The sequence below is a fragment of the Protomyctophum bolini genome, assembly GCF_963924005.1.
Source record: "Protomyctophum bolini genome assembly, chromosome: 12".
NCBI lineage: Eukaryota > Metazoa > Chordata > Actinopteri > Myctophiformes > Myctophidae > Protomyctophum > Protomyctophum bolini.
Genome location: NC_137873.1, coordinates 26689247 through 26705064, shown reverse-complemented (window position 1 = coordinate 26705064; position 15818 = coordinate 26689247). Strand labels below are relative to the sequence as shown.

Below are 15818 nucleotides of genomic sequence, written 5' to 3'. Positions count from 1 at the left end.
TCAGGTATTTCACCATCGAACAGGAAGCCTTAGATCTTTTGCTGGCTCGCCAACATTTTGATGTGTATGTTTGATCCAGTCCCCCCAAAGTCTGACATCACTGCCTCTAGAGGTCACTATCCCCCTGGGTCACAGATTGATGTCCTAACACAAACATTAAATGCCATTCCGGCTATAGCACACAAACATGAAATGCCATTGACAATGACAAACTCAATGGATAATATGGATATGAAGCATCAACTGATGGTGGAAAAAGTACTAATTTATCCAAAGACAAAGAGTAAGACTTTTTTTTCCTTCTCCAAACAGAGACGTTATCAAATTTAACTCAATGTCATAAATGACCCAGATTCACATACCTGACAAAATCGCTGGGCAGTTTGTTTATTTTTGGAGCATAGTTCTTATATGACGTGGTCTAAAATTTGCCTATGGGGATTCCAGCGATTATGCTGTCTGTGACTCAGGGCTACTGGTAGTGACATCAGGACTTTGGTACTCTGTATAGAGCAGTGGTTCCAAAACCAAGAGAGATTAGATGTTTGCCCGGGACCCAAACTAGTGAAAGTAGCAGATTTACAAGCCCACAACACGTCACTTCACGCTATGTTGCGAGCTTGTAGATTATGGAATTTCTTAGATTTTTTTCTTTGTTTTAAAATGTATTCAATTATTGATTTTCTTTTTATTTATTTATTTCTTCTTTTTTTTAATATAGGAAAAGAAAATGGGATTTTTACTCGAGTCGTGACCCATAAAAAATGAATGAAATCATAAACAGTGCTTTATACTGTACTAACGCGGTATACGTTTTAACAGCAGGCAACAGCCAGACAACTACCGGCGATAGCAGGCGAACGGCCGGATAATATCCGAACATTGATATATTATTGATTTCAGCTAATTACTAGTATGCAAATGTAATTGTCTTTTCTTATGTCCAATATTTGTATTTAAAGTTCAAATACCGGTAACTATAACTAAATGCATTTGAAATTAAATTTTAATTTGACTTTTCAGGATTCCAGTTAAAAAATATCAAAATATTATTCAGGATTTCAATTCAGATATAGCAAAAATTGCTGATCTACAAGCTCAAAATGCGTCGCACTTCGATGCGTTTTGAGCTTGTAGATCTGCTATTTTTGCTATGACAGTAATATGCAATGTGGCCCTCTGGAGGGAGTGTGGAAATATAGTGGCCTTCTCCATTGTCAAAGTTGCCCAGCCCTGATTTATACATCCTGAAATTGAAAAGGAGCATGAAAGGAGAGAGAGCTTCAAAATGGTAGCTATCCTGGCCCTCCTATGGTCAAACATTGCACTTATATTATCTTAGTTGCTGTTCTGAACCCTTTCATATCTAATTTAAATTGTAATCAAATGTCCTATATTTATGTGCTTCAAATGTGTCTTTATGTAAATGGCCTTGCTTTTGAAATGTGCTATACAAATAAACTTGCCTTGCCTTCATATGCAGGGTATGCGCATGTATAGGGTATGCATGAAGTGAGTGGCAAATCGAGTGGCAAAGTGAGTTCAACTTTGTTTAACGTTTTTTTAATGCAATCAGATGTGACCTTTCTGTTTGGATGTATGGGCTGTCAAGGCCAGAAAGAAAGCATGTTTTTTGCCACTCAGTAGAAGTTCCCACATAACGTCCAGGTATGATGATGATGTCACACGCATACCCTCTATAGAGCAGCAGGGGTCAAGCTGAGAATAGCCCAAGAACTGGACAGCTGTCCTTTTACGACCAGAACACAGCAGGGGGGTCAGTCCGAGAATCAGCTGTCTAAACTCTATAGCACATTTCTCTCAGGGGTCACGTCACTCATTTGACTATTTACCTTGTCGTTTGTTGTCTAGAGTTCATGTTTACTCAGCATCTCGTACTTGACACCCTCCCTAACGACCAACCAATGGGGGTCATTGACAATGGGACTGACAATACAAAGAGGGATTGTTAATTGGCCTAACATCGAAATTGGGAGGAACACGTTTACCTTTTTTCAAAGGGCAGTTTTGCTTATTTGGATTTAGTGTAGCTCTCTACAATCTCCTATCTACACTATCTCTCAGTATCCTATCAGGAAACTGAGGGCGGAGAGGGAAGACTTAATAATAGATAAATTATGGAAGGCTGATTGGAACTCGGGTGCTCACAAATCAGAATTAGAAGTTTGGTATTTTTGAGTGATCTGATTAGATTACTTTTGAAATCCCACCAAACCCTACTCTCATCTGCCTCTCCTCTCAGATTTCCTGCACTCTGACTTAAAAGATGAACAAAATACATGCTAAATAAAGAACATGGAATCCCACCTCCATTCTTTCATCTTTCATCCTCCCCTCCATTCATCTACACAGTATCTCAGTCAGGGCTTTGACTGCCCTAGCTTGACCTGAACTCCTGTGTGTCAGGAGGACTGAATTATAATAATAATAATAATTTATAAATTGTATTGCTTTTAGTGCTACATTGTATAAAATTCTAGAAGGAAGGAAAAAAAGCCCACTACTGGTAGTAGTGGGCCTCACCTGCAGTTCACAGGACCATCATAATAGCTGTAACAGAAACGTGGAAAAGTAGGTCAGTTTGCTGGGGTGCCTGTGGCTCAGCCAATTATTTCACAGACCATCTGCTCCTAGGGAGTAGTGCATGGACCCGGGTTCGAAGTTCGAACCTGACCCCTGTCTTGTCCCGGATGTCTCTTCTTTCTCTCTTTGCTTTTGTGGTTGCTTGGTCTTTCTGTGTCCCTATTCTCTAGGTAGCTATACCCAAAACATGAATGAATAATTAAAAAATAGGCCTTTGCTGCTTCAGGTCAGATTGTGAACCTGAGGCGCGGCCCCTTGGGGGCCCTTGGGCATTTTCAAAAGCAAAAAAACTTGAAGGGCACAGCCCTTTATCACTAGGGAAATCCATAGGGGAATTATCGGCAGGGAAATGCAATGTGCGACTATAATGTGCCAGCTTTAAAAAGAATCACTGCAAAGTGTGCATTAATGTATTCGCCAGCACAGGACCAATGTGCACACATCCTGTGTACACATGCTTGGTCAAGTGTATGACCTGGTATGAGAAGCATGCAGATGTAATTTCCCACATTTATTACCCTTTATTATTTGCCTTCTCTACTGCTTATTGTTGAAAATGTGGAGAAGGCAGCTATACAGTTACTACAGTTGTGGGCCACTGTGGCTAAAAAGACAAAAGCAAGGTTTTGGTAATAAGGATCTACAAGAAAGGTCTTTAGGAAATAGATAGATAGATAAGAGCGTGTAAGTGGGCTCAGATACCAGAGGGTGTCCCACTCTCCCTACTGTAGGTTCTCAAGCTGTCAGGATCAAGTTGTGTTTGATTTATTTGGTCTTGGTTACCTGGCTATCCACTCCAAGGTCATTAAGAGACCGTTTGGAGTTTGATTGATCTGGTCTTGACCATGGGTCTCAAGGTCCTCCTGAGTCCTGCATGATAAATGTTTGTTTGATTAAACATGTCCTTTCTCAGCCAATGCTCTTTCTAATGGCCGGCCTTTTTGTTGTTAAATCTGTTTTTGATTTATATAAGCCATTTTCTTGAGGTTGTCCAGCTCATAGGACACCGAGTTTGACCAGAGTTGTTCTCGCCTTCATTCACAAAGCTTGCAGTAATGATCCATTGATCTTCTTCACTTGGTCTGCAGAGAGTGATTAGTCATGTCTTGTGGTGGTGGGGTGGCAGGTTGTTCCGCTGAGCCTGCAGAACGACATAATGACAAAGTGGAGAGACAGAGAAATAGAGAAACGGTAGTGAATTTGGAGGAAAGGAAATTGATTTTTTTTAATTGTAATTGTTTGTCATGAATGAGTCTATAGGACATTTTCATGATCATTTAAGCTGCAATCAATAACTTTTAAGTTATGCCCAGATTGGAAAGCCTGTACGACTCATGAGAGACTACATTTATACTGCCAATAAGGCAGTGGTTCTCAAACATTTTTGGCCCAGGGCACCACTGAGCCAAGTTCACCCCTGAGCCAAGCTCACAGCGCGTCACGATGCATGCATAAATTATGGATGAGGGGTCAGGACTTTTCGGGGAGGGATCAGAATAAATTATGGACTTAGATGGTTCTTCGTCTCAACTGCTCATATATAATATACATTTAAATTTATAATCAACAGTAGTGCAAATATAGCTGGTTTTGAATGCTAGAATGTATCTGTCTCTTTCTCTCTTTTTTTGGAGGGAGGCCTGGGAGGGCTTTTCTACCTTTAACTGCAATACCATGAGAGACAGAGGGAGGGAGACAGAGAAAACACATTAAACTGGCATTTAGGCATTATTATACTGACTAAATTGCTGTATCCACTTATTATTGAACATTGACTGTGTGCGTGTGCACGCGCGTGTGTATGTGCGATGCATGCGCACACATACGACTCCATGTGAGCATACATGTGTGAGTGGGCAGTGAGTTTAGTAATCAGTAGCAATAATGTGGTTAGAACTCATCAGCCTCATGTACTGTATGTTTCTTCCGCTCTCCTCTCATTCAATTAACAAAACACGAAGCAACATAGATTACACTGTCACATCAACCCCTGCAACCAACTGGCCACTTGGCGGAACCTTCATCTGTCTCTGGAGCTGTTCAGACAACGGTGAATTACCCCTCGTGGTCCGGGATGGAGAGATGGGCAAAGTTGTTGTTCCTTGTCAATCACTTGCTCCTTTATGATTGCACTTTTCAACATCTGGAGGGTCAGACATGGTCCGCCTGCATGCTGTATTAAACCTCTACTGCCTCCCAAAACATTCACATCTCACTTTCACTCCACTGACTCATGTGAGCCATTAAGAACACTGCTGATAACCTGTGGTGATAACATGTTATCACCTGTGGCTAAAGGCAGGCATGGTGTTAGGCGCACGGTGTTAGGCGCTTACCTCACACTTTGATCAACAAGCACAAGACATCTGCCCCTCATGTCCATACAACACCCAGGCCAATGCTCCAAGACATCTGCCCCTCATATCCAATACAACACCCAGGCCAATGCTCCACTCATATCAATATAACACCCAGGCCAATGCTCCACTCATATCAATACAACACCCAGGCCAATGCTCCACTCATATCAATACAACACCCAGGCCAATGCTCCACTCATATCAATACAACACCCAGGCCAATGCTCCACTCATATCAATTCAACACCCAGGCCAATGCTCCACTCATATCAATACAACACCCAGGCCAATGCTCCACTCATATCAATTCAACACCCAGGCCAATGCTCCACTCATATCAATACAACACCCAGGCCAATGCTCCAAGTGAGACTCTTCTCATTCCTCATTTTCCAACACCTGTAAACTCAGGCTCTACCTCAGCCACTAGCATTCCTTATTTCCCTGCATCTGTAATTGTTGCCGGTAATTTGAAAGATGTTAGTAATGTTCCTACTGTATGTACCTTGTTTACTTGTTCACAGATGATGCACTTTGTTTATATAGATGTAAAATGTTTGCTTGATTGCAGCTGCTAACTGTAATTTGTTGTTGTTATTCAGACTGACAGATGCCCCCCGAGCCACACCCACTTCTTCTTTAAATATCTGTGGATTCAGCCCGTAGCCATCAGCTTGCCAGTCTCACCTGTGCAACGCACACATACAGACAAGAACATGCAAATCTTGTATATCGGAACGGGGCTTTAGTTGGGGTTCACCCATCTGTGTCTGTGTGCTTAGTCATGGTGGTATCCGGTATCCCATGTTGTCAAAAGCTAAAACGATCACCATGTTACCTTTTATTTAGCAATACTGTCCAACACCTGCATTACCAGTCCAGCACCACTAGTATAGAAGGGCTGTGTGTAACTTAGCTTACTGTATTGTATATCAAGGGCCATGAGAGGCCTATGGTTTACAATCCACTGTCATTGTCTTAATTAACAGAGTCACTGAGTGGAAAATGAGAATGGATTCAGAGTCAGTCCAAATTTAATGACCACTCTTCAGCATCTGCCCTGCGTGCGTGCATGCGTGCTATAGTTTCATGGTATAACTACCAAGTCTGAAGATGTTGCCTGTTTTGCCAAACAGGAAGAATCTCATCTCATAATCTGGCTGTACTGTACGTTAATTTAAAGCGTATAGGAAGGCCCGCTGCAATGCCAGCAAACTAACTGTCTGTCGCCTCTGCGAGTGACTAATTATCGTACCAGTTGCCGTGCGCTTCCCCCAGCCCCTGTGCCCACCCGCCTCAACTGGCAACTGGTACAGGAATTAGTCACTCGCGTCTCCTCTCCCTCCTACCAGGTGCTGTCTCTGACTAACTGTCTGTCTCCTCTCTCTCCTACCAGGTTCTACTAACTGTCTGTCTCCTTTCTCTCCTACCAGGTGCTGTGTCTCTGACTAACTGTCTGTCTCTCTCCTACCAGGTGCTGTCTCTGGGTGCAGACGTGCTACCAGAGTATAAGCTGCAGTCTCCCAGGATCAACAAATGGACCATTCTTCACTACAGTCCATTTAAAGCTGTGTGGGACTGGGTCATTCTGCTGCTGGTCATCTACACTGCTATATTCACTCCTTACTCTGCTACGTTTCTGCTAAGGTTGGTAGTACACATGTAGGCTATGGCGCTACGCGTATATGCATGCAGGAATGCAGCATATACTGTATACGTGCAGTCACACACATTGATATTAGTTTCAACTTACTGTACTACAATCATTCTTATAGCCTTAATATGACTCTAGAATGGGCCTTTGTGGTGAGCACCAGTGAAATGGGCTCACACACAAACGCACCTTTCACACACATGCACCCATGCACTCGCAGTCGCGCACACACACACATGCACACGCACGGACATGCACGCACATGCACGCACACACATATATACTGTACGCACACACACTCACACACACACACACACACACACACAATGACCATTATGATGACCGATTGTACTGCCATTCGTTAATATGCGATCACTTCTACTATTTTAGCCACAGCTATAGCTATTATTATCTCTACTACTGATAATAACGATGAAGTGTTGTTCCCTCAGTGACCAGGAGGAGGCAGCCATGCAGTCGTGTGGTTACTCCTGCTCCCCACTGAACGTAGTGGACCTCATAGTGGACATCATGTTCATCGTGGACATCGCCATCAACTTCAGAACCACCTACGTTAACACCAACGACGAGGTAACCGACTGGCTGCTTTACTCACTGTCTCTGTGCTCTGACTTATTGACTGGCCAACTCAGGGCGGACTCACAGGTCAGTCTACATGGGAAAGTAGATTTTAAGTTGGTCTGCAGACAGACTGACTGATGATTTTTCTCTTTTCACCAAATCATTACACAGACAAGTGGGAGTGGACACGGGACTATATAGCCTTCTGGCAACTGAGTGAAGTTTCATCCTAGTTCAAACCAAAGATATAAAACTCGATTTACGTATAATGTGGATCATTCAAGCATTGGAATTTTGTGGAGTAACATCACAGCTGTCTGAATTACCCTGCATGACTGATGAGATTCTTATTGTCTCTGCTAACTGATTGTGTGTGTGTGTGTGTGTGTGTGTGTGTGTGTGTGTGTGTGTGTGTGCGCTCGCACGTTTCCACAGGTGGTGAGCCAGTCCCTTCGCATTGCGGTGCACTACTTCAAAGGCTGGTTCCTCATCGACATGGTGGCCGCCATTCCCTTCGACCTCCTCATCTACCGCACCGGAGAGGAGGTGGCCAGGGGATCTGGGGAGGGAGAGGTAGGGAGGGGAGGGAAGGGGGACGGGAGAAGACCAGAGTAGAGAGGAAGAGAGGAGACGGTGAGGTCACTGGGGAGGACGCTATTATTGTTTTTGTAGGAGGCGAGACGTAAGGGAGGGCTTATTTCCGGCGGAGTTTAGGCAAGTCCGCTTCAGCTGATTCGGCGGATCACCCCCCCATAGTTTCGGTACACCCCCTCGCGCGTGGTCCAAGGGAACACAGGCGAGCGCTCGCTACCCCCGTTTCAGCCAATCACATGCCGCGTCTCATACGAAAACAATAATCGCGGGGAGGATGGGAGGAAGAAAGAGAGGTGTGTGTGTGTGTGTGTGTGTGTGTGTGTGTGCGCGCGCGCATGCATGCTGGGATAAGAGCTTATTAAATATGACAATCACATGAACCAGTTACTAAACTAAACTGTATCCTTATTATTCAGAGTATTGCAGGGATATTGGTTAGTGCACATATGTAAACATACTCAAATAAGTTTCAGTCAATAAAAAGAAAAGTCCAACTATCATCCATTTCATCCAGTATAAATGACTCATGCTTCTCTTCCTTCCAGACCACTACGCTGATTGGCTTATTGAAGACTGCTCGGCTGTTGCGATTGGTCCGCGTGGCCAGGAAGTTGGACCGCTATTCGGAGTACGGAGCCGCTGTACTCTTCCTGCTCATGTGTACCTTTGCCCTCATCGCCCACTGGTTGGCCTGCATCTGGTAAACCTCATTCATACTATATCGCCCACTGGTTGGCCTGCATCTGGTAAACCTCATTCATGCTATATCAACCCACTGGTTGGCCTGCATCTGGTAAACCTCATTCATGCTATATCAACCCACTGGTTGGCCTGCATCTGGTAAACCTCATTCATACTATATCACCCACTGGTTGGCCTGCATCTGGTAAACCTCATGCATGTATCAACCCACTGGTTGGCCTGCATCTGGTAAACCTCATTCATGCTATATCAACCCACTGGTTGGCCTGCATCTGGTAAACCTCATTCATACTATATCACCCACTGGTTGGCCTGCATCTGGTAAACCTCATTCATACTATATCACCCACTGGTTGGCCTGCATCTGGTAAACCTCATTCATACTATATCACCTTTGTCCTCATCGCCCACTGGTTGGCCTGCATCTGGTAAACCTCATTCATACTATATCACCCACTGGTTGGCCTGCATCTGGTAAACCTCATTCATACTATATCGTGTAATGGTGTCACTCACTCACAGGAAATCACAGAGTTTTGGTGAACACCATCATGATAACTTAAGTCAAGGTCAAGTTTATTTTGTCAAAGTAAACTAGTAAACTTTTTAGCTCAAGACCGAAAACAGAAATTTGTTGTTTGCCCGGGTCCCAACTACAAGCCAATCTACAAGCTCATAACGCGGCACAAGGCGACCCGCTGTGAGCTTGTAGATCTGCTATTTTCACTACTTCTTTAAATTCGCGAAATAAAGGGACTCATGAAAATGTGTCTGGGATCTACAAATGGGTCCCGACCCGAGTTGTGATATAGTCAATACATTTCTATAAAATATAGAGCTGCTCCTCACCTCCGCAACTCTGCTCTATAGATATTCAGAGGAGGGCTATGTTTCAGGATGTCAGATTTTTACTATTTTTTTAGGTGGATTATTAAGTTTAGTATTAAATGATGGAAGTTTAGATTTGCTCTCTCCTCCCATGACTGAAGCTTAACAGTTATTAAATGTAAATCTTTGTTTGTCACCATCAGGTACACATGCTATTCCACCAACACATATAGGCTATCGGTAGCTTGACACTAGTTTCACTTCATTATTCTGAATCGCCAGAACATAATGTTTTAATGGGCGTGACTAGTGATTCAGGGCTGGAGCCAGGCTAGGCTATCGGCACGACATATCATCAGGAATAATTTCGATATTTGTTCCTGACACAAGAAATTGCTGTTTTTTTGTTGCTGACACAACAAATTGCTGTTTTTTGTAAAGTGGCAGCTTCATAAAGAAGTCAAAGCAGCAACACTATATCTCGTCTCTCAACAAAATTGATATAATCTACATATAAACTACACTGATGTCCATGTTGAGACGTGCACATCCAATAAGAATGTCTTCTTTCCCCAACAACGACCACTTTCAGGTATGCTATAGGTAACGTGGAGCGGGCAAGCTCAACACGGAATGGCTGGCTGGACGCCTTGGGGAACGACCTGGGGAAGCCATACAATGACACCGTGGAGGGGTCGGGTCCGTCCATACGGGATAAATATGTCACAGCGCTCTACTTCACATTCAGCAGCCTGACCAGCGTGGGGTTTGGTAACGTCTCCCCGAACACCAACTCTGAGAAAATATTCTCCATCTGTGTCATGCTCATCGGATGTGAGTTCTGAGAAAAACACTCTCACGCATGCATGCACGCACACACACACACACACACACACACACACACACACACACACACACACACACACACACGCATAATTCATGAAAACCTTAGCTTTTTTGGGGAGAATGTTTTTTGAAAATGTTTTGAATTAATAATTTAAAAACAATTATGTGGGAAACAGAATAAAAGTTTGGGAAACAGTAGTGTAATTTACTGTATAACATGGTCTCCTTCTCCCTCACCTACCAGCTCTGATGTATGCCAGTATCTTTGGTAACGTGTCGGCCATTATCCAGCGTCTGTACTCGGGCACAGCCCGCTACCACACCCAGATGCTGAGGGTGAGAGAGTTCATTCGCTTCCATCAGATTCCCAACCCACTGAGACAGAGGCTGGAGGAGTACTTCCAGCACGCTTGGTCCTACACCAACGGGATCGATATGAACGCTGTGAGTGAAGAAATGTACTCTCTCTCACACACACGCTCGCTCGCACGCACGCACACACACACACACACACACACGCACACGCACGCACGCACACACACACTCACACACACTCACACAGACGCTCACGCACACGCACGCACGCGTGAGTCTTGATGAGAAGAGGGAAATATTAGTGACTCAATCTCTTTCACTGTCTCATGTATCCCTTCCCTTTATCCTTGTTCCTGTTCACCTTTATGGAAATAGCAAAAGCTATGGAAGTTGCACGAAAACTCATTTCACCCACTGTTTTACGCCTGTAAACATGTGACACTACATATGATCCTGATTATCTCTCTCTCTCTCTCTCTCTCTGAAGGTATTAAAAGGTTTTCCAGATTGTCTTCAGGCAGACATCTGTCTGCATCTTAACCGCACACTGTTGCAGAACTGTAAGGCCTTCAAAGGTACAGTAACCTCCTGTTGCTTTCAGCATCATTGAATCCCTTTACTGAGCTGCTTTACATAATTGCTTGGGATGGGAAAATCGTCTGACGGATGTAGACCGAGATTGTGCCAGTAGGAGTTGTGTTTTTGGACTAGAGGGGAGGAGATCACTCTCTAGGTATTGGGAGAAGGAAGGGGTGGTGGAACAAATGAGCTTGTGGGGTGCTGAGGAAGGTAGATGGTTATGAACTGGATTTGGGCATACAGTGATAAGGCAATGCGGTGTGATATTCCCTCCAACATAACCATTCTTGGAGATTTGCTTTGATCAAAATTAATGTACAATGATTCAAGCATTTTTTTTGTTTGTTTTCTTTAGTTTTTTTCTTTCTATTTCTTTTTTAATTGACTGATGTTTTATTGCTCCAGGTTCGACTAAGGGCTGTCTGAGGGCCCTGGCTATGAGGTTTAAGACAACCCATGCTCCTCCCGGAGACACTCTGGTCCATGCTGGAGACCTGATCCAGGCCCTTTACTTCATATCCAGAGGATCAATAGAGATCCTCAAAGGAGACGTGGTGGTGGCCATACTGGGTAGGAAGTAGGAACGTATGCAAAAACTAACCGGAAATGAAGAAAGAGCATGTTGATTGATTCACTGATCTTCTGGCATTAGCTAAGCTGTTTTGTGTTCATTTTCCTTTCTGCATAAGGAGAGGCGTAAAGCAAATACCTCCATCTAGTGGCCTGTCTCGGTATTGATAGCTACAACAAACAGTGTTTTGTTTATATTCATTCAGCTGTGGTTGACTACTACTATATATTAAGAGCATTACTATTACTGACAGAGAAAGTGTGGTAAAACAAACATTTGAATGTGCTAATTTACCACAATGAATTGCAGGTATAAAGTTAAGTAGAGATATTTATTTGTTATAAATCTCCTTTCCAGGGAAGAATGATATCTTCGGTGAGCCCATTAACCTGTATGATCGGCCAGGGAAGTCTAGTGCTGATGTCAGAGCTCTGACCTATTGTGACCTTCATAAGATACAGAGAGAAGACATGCTTGAGGTACTGTAACAGACAAACTGAGGCTGAACCCAATCCCTATGCCGAAAATATCAGATCTACAAGCTTTCAACACGTTGCACACAATGTGGTGTGAACTTCTAGATCTGCTATTTTCACTGAGTGTTTGCTTATTTTTGCCATTTCTTTCCCGAATGCCGAATGTTACTGTATGCCGAATGCGGGATTTTTGCCTATTATGACATGACCATAATGTTGGATTTGTGGCTTAAACGAGTCAAAGAGAGTTTTTCCTAAACTTTCACACATATTTGCCAGCATTGCACTCAAAAGCGTTACTGTCTGCCTCATTCCGAGTCCTTGGAAGGCCTTACTACATTTCTGTCTTGTGTGTTTGGATTGGAAAACTCCTTGAGCTGTTGTTTCTGTTGATGTTTCCAGGTGCTGCAAATGTACCCAGAGTTCTACGATGACTTCTGGAACAATCTGGAGATCACCTTCAACCTCAGAGATGTATGTATGACCTCACACCAATACAAATGTCGTTTTTAGGCTATTTTTCATCTTGACCTGTCGCTCTCCCTCCTTTTTTTGAGGGGCGCAATCCAATACATGGATTTTGAAGATTACGTCATATGGCAGTCAAGTCTACGTGATTTTTGAGTTGAGCTAGCCCTTCCTATAAACAGCTATAGTGTAGATCTTGGTTGGTATAAGGTCAATAATTGATTAGAGCGCCCCTCACTTCACACGGTGTGATTTTTAGTGTTTGTTTAGGGCCCTTATGACATCAATCGTTTGCCAGCCAAGTCTATGGACTTTAATGTTTGTTTAGGGCCCTTGTGACGTAAATTGTTTGCCAGACAAGTCTTTGGAGTTTAATGTTTTTTAAGGCAGAAAATGACGACGTTAAGACGTCATATGGCCAATATAAATACATCTTGCACCCCTCACTTCACACAAGTGGGATTTTTCCTTTGCTTTCCCTCCATGACCTGTCTCTCTCTCTATTTCTCTCTCTCTCTCTCTCTCTCTCTCTCTCTCTCTCTCTCTCTCTGTGTAGACCGCTAATATCATTGGTTCAGTGAGCAGTGAGGACTCGGACCACGGCTCAGTCTTCAGCAGAAGACACCCAAAACACAGACACAGAACCAACGGAGGTAGAAATACTGTTTATGTGTAGAGCTACTGTGCATGTATACACTAGCTCTGCATACTGTACATGTGTCTACTGTGCATTTGCAGTCGTGCGTGTATCCTCCACATGTATGTTTAGCGTAGCATACCAGCCCCACTGTTCACAGTCCTTTCAAAATCCTCTAGTTTATGGTAGATGTGATTGTCCGATTTTAAGTCTTTTAGAATTATTTTCATAATCTCTTCAACGTTTTCTTTTGTATGTATGGTAGGCATTCAATGAAAATGTTGTGACTTTAATTCAAATATGAAAAATGTGAAGCTGGTTGGTTGAAGAAGCCTTTTCATGAATAGTGCTTTCCAATGGTGAGCGTTGTGACTCATCTGTCACTTTGCATCCAGTCTCGCCCTGTAATAACAAGGACAAAGCACACCTGATCATCTGCCCTAAATCACCTGGGCAACTGTTACGCCTCATTAATTGCAGGTGACAACAGCTCACTTTGCTGTGTTTGAGTGTTTGATATGCATGCTCAGACAGCACAGTATACACACACAAACAACAAAGGGCAACATGGCCTGGGCCGGCCGAGCGGTCCAGGCACCGGCTATAGGCTGGTAATCGAGTCCCGATCCCCACGACCTTTGCTGCGTGTCTTCCCCCCCATCTCTCTCCCCCTTTCCTGTCAAACTACTGTTAATCTATCAATAAAAGGCAAAAAGCCCCCAAAATATCTTACAAAAATACAAAGGGCAACATGGACAACCCCATCTGAAAACACAGCAAGCAATATGACGGTCATAAAATGTGGTACATTTCAGAGGTAGAGGGTCAGGATTGTTCAGGAGATGGAGAGAAGATGCATGATACATATCCAAGTCCCATTGGATATGTATCCTGTGTCTTTCTTTACATTTAGATCTTCCGTTATATGTGGAAGTGTCACAAAGCACAGAGCATACCAGCCATTTTCAAGGCCGTTTCAGCACTGAAATGAATAGATTGTTGTGCCATGCATTGCATGTTGCATCCAGTGTGAACCAGGTGAATAGGAGCCATTCATTAATTCCATAGAACCTGATCTCTGCCACTTCAGCTTCTATCCAGAATTAGCACAATATCATATTTACTAAACTGTGACTAGTACAGTAATTGAATAATATGCCTTGGTGTTGATGTACAGTATGTGTTCTCTTCCCAGGGGACTCCCAGGTGACACCAGAGGAGAGCAGTCGATCTCAGAGATCTCGTTACAGAAGTGGGCAGAGTCATTGTGACGTGTGTGGTGGGCAGAATGCAGACGATTGCAAACATAAATTGTGAGTCTTTGTAAAAATAAGTTTGATTTAATTGATATTCTTTGGAGTAGCCTTGAAGCCAGGTTAAGTCCACACTTTGTTTCCATTATTTTAGAAAATAAACGGTACTATACCTATGCCTTTTTACATAGACTTGGATACATTTTGATTAATTGAATCATTAAAGGACCACCAGTGACATCATCGATGGGAATCCAAACTAATAGAAACTGCAGGCTTTATATCCCTGTAATCCCTGCTCAACATAGAAGCCATTGTTCTCACGATAATGAAAATCTAAATATATATTTAAAATAAAAATCTGCCTAAAAAAAGAAAATCTGCCTAATGATGATGTCACTGGTGGACGGGTTTCTGAACTGTACACAGCCCTCCTATGAGACACAGACTGAGTAGAAAAATATTGTGGTCCAATTATATGAAGAGAAGTTGAAAAGTGGTGAAGTGGTCCTTTAAAAGTAATAAAGAAGTTATATAAAGCTGCTTTTTCTGGTAACTTTTTTTCTAATGTTACTAGTCCCTTGTGTATATATTTGATTTAATTTAATTTAATTTAATTATTTGCATTAAGAAAATACTCAAAACATTGCATACAACAACAATACATTAAACACAGGATGTTTGTAAGGGAGGAAGTGAATTGGTTCCTCCCTCAAACAAAATAGTCAGATAAATGTGTCTTGTGGCCACAAAATACAAAACAAAAAGTTGTAGTTATGAATGAAAAAGACGTATGAGGTTGTACAGGACAGTAGGTGCTTCGGAATGATTAAAATCAATAGGGTCCAGTTTGACTCGCAAAATAAGTACAAACATGATAACTTTCAGACTTTTTCTTTCTTCAGCGGAGATGATGGGGAAGGGGGGGGGTCAGAGCTGACAGCCAATGAGGATGTTCAGACATCCTCATTAGCTGGTCATGTTCACGCCAGCCACGCCAACAACAACACTGCTACTAGCTGCGTGGAGATAGACAGCAAAGAGAAGACACTCAACTCTCTGACAGGTACAACCAAATGTAATTTCCCATTGTCATCCATTGTCATCCTAAATTGGGATAAATGAACATTTTGTTACTCAGGTGTTTACTTGTACGCTATATGCATTACTTCAGTAATTATCTGTCTGTCTGTCTGTCTGTCTGTCTGTCTGTCTGTCTGTCTGTCTGTCTGTCTGTCTGTCTGTCTGTCTGTCTGTCTCTGTCTGTCTGTCTGTCTGTCTGTCTGTCTGTCTGTCTCTCTCTCTCTCTCTCTCTCTCTCTCTCTCTCTCTCTCTCTCTCTCTCTCTCT

The 15818-nt window shown here is 43.0% G+C and overlaps 1 protein-coding gene across 1 annotated transcript in view; it reads left to right on the top strand.

Moving 5' to 3' along the window:
- LOC308326188 (voltage-gated inwardly rectifying potassium channel KCNH6-like) overlaps positions 1–15818 on the top strand; it is a gene marked incomplete at both ends in the record, with an annotated part of 77568 nt that overhangs the window by 59272 nt on the left and 2478 nt on the right. The window contains 12 exons of the mRNA XM_080778996.1: positions 6439–6611; positions 7071–7209; positions 7636–7746; positions 8340–8494; positions 9917–10158; positions 10415–10614; positions 10973–11060; positions 11470–11634; positions 11993–12114; positions 12514–12585; positions 14412–14422; positions 15375–15535. Of these exons, the coding sequence (XP_080635122.1) occupies positions 6439–6611; positions 7071–7209; positions 7636–7746; positions 8340–8494; positions 9917–10158; positions 10415–10614; positions 10973–11060; positions 11470–11634; positions 11993–12114; positions 12514–12585; positions 14412–14422; positions 15375–15535 (1639 nt within the window). The remainder of the gene's footprint in view (positions 1–6438; positions 6612–7070; positions 7210–7635; positions 7747–8339; positions 8495–9916; positions 10159–10414; positions 10615–10972; positions 11061–11469; positions 11635–11992; positions 12115–12513; positions 12586–14411; positions 14423–15374; positions 15536–15818) is intronic.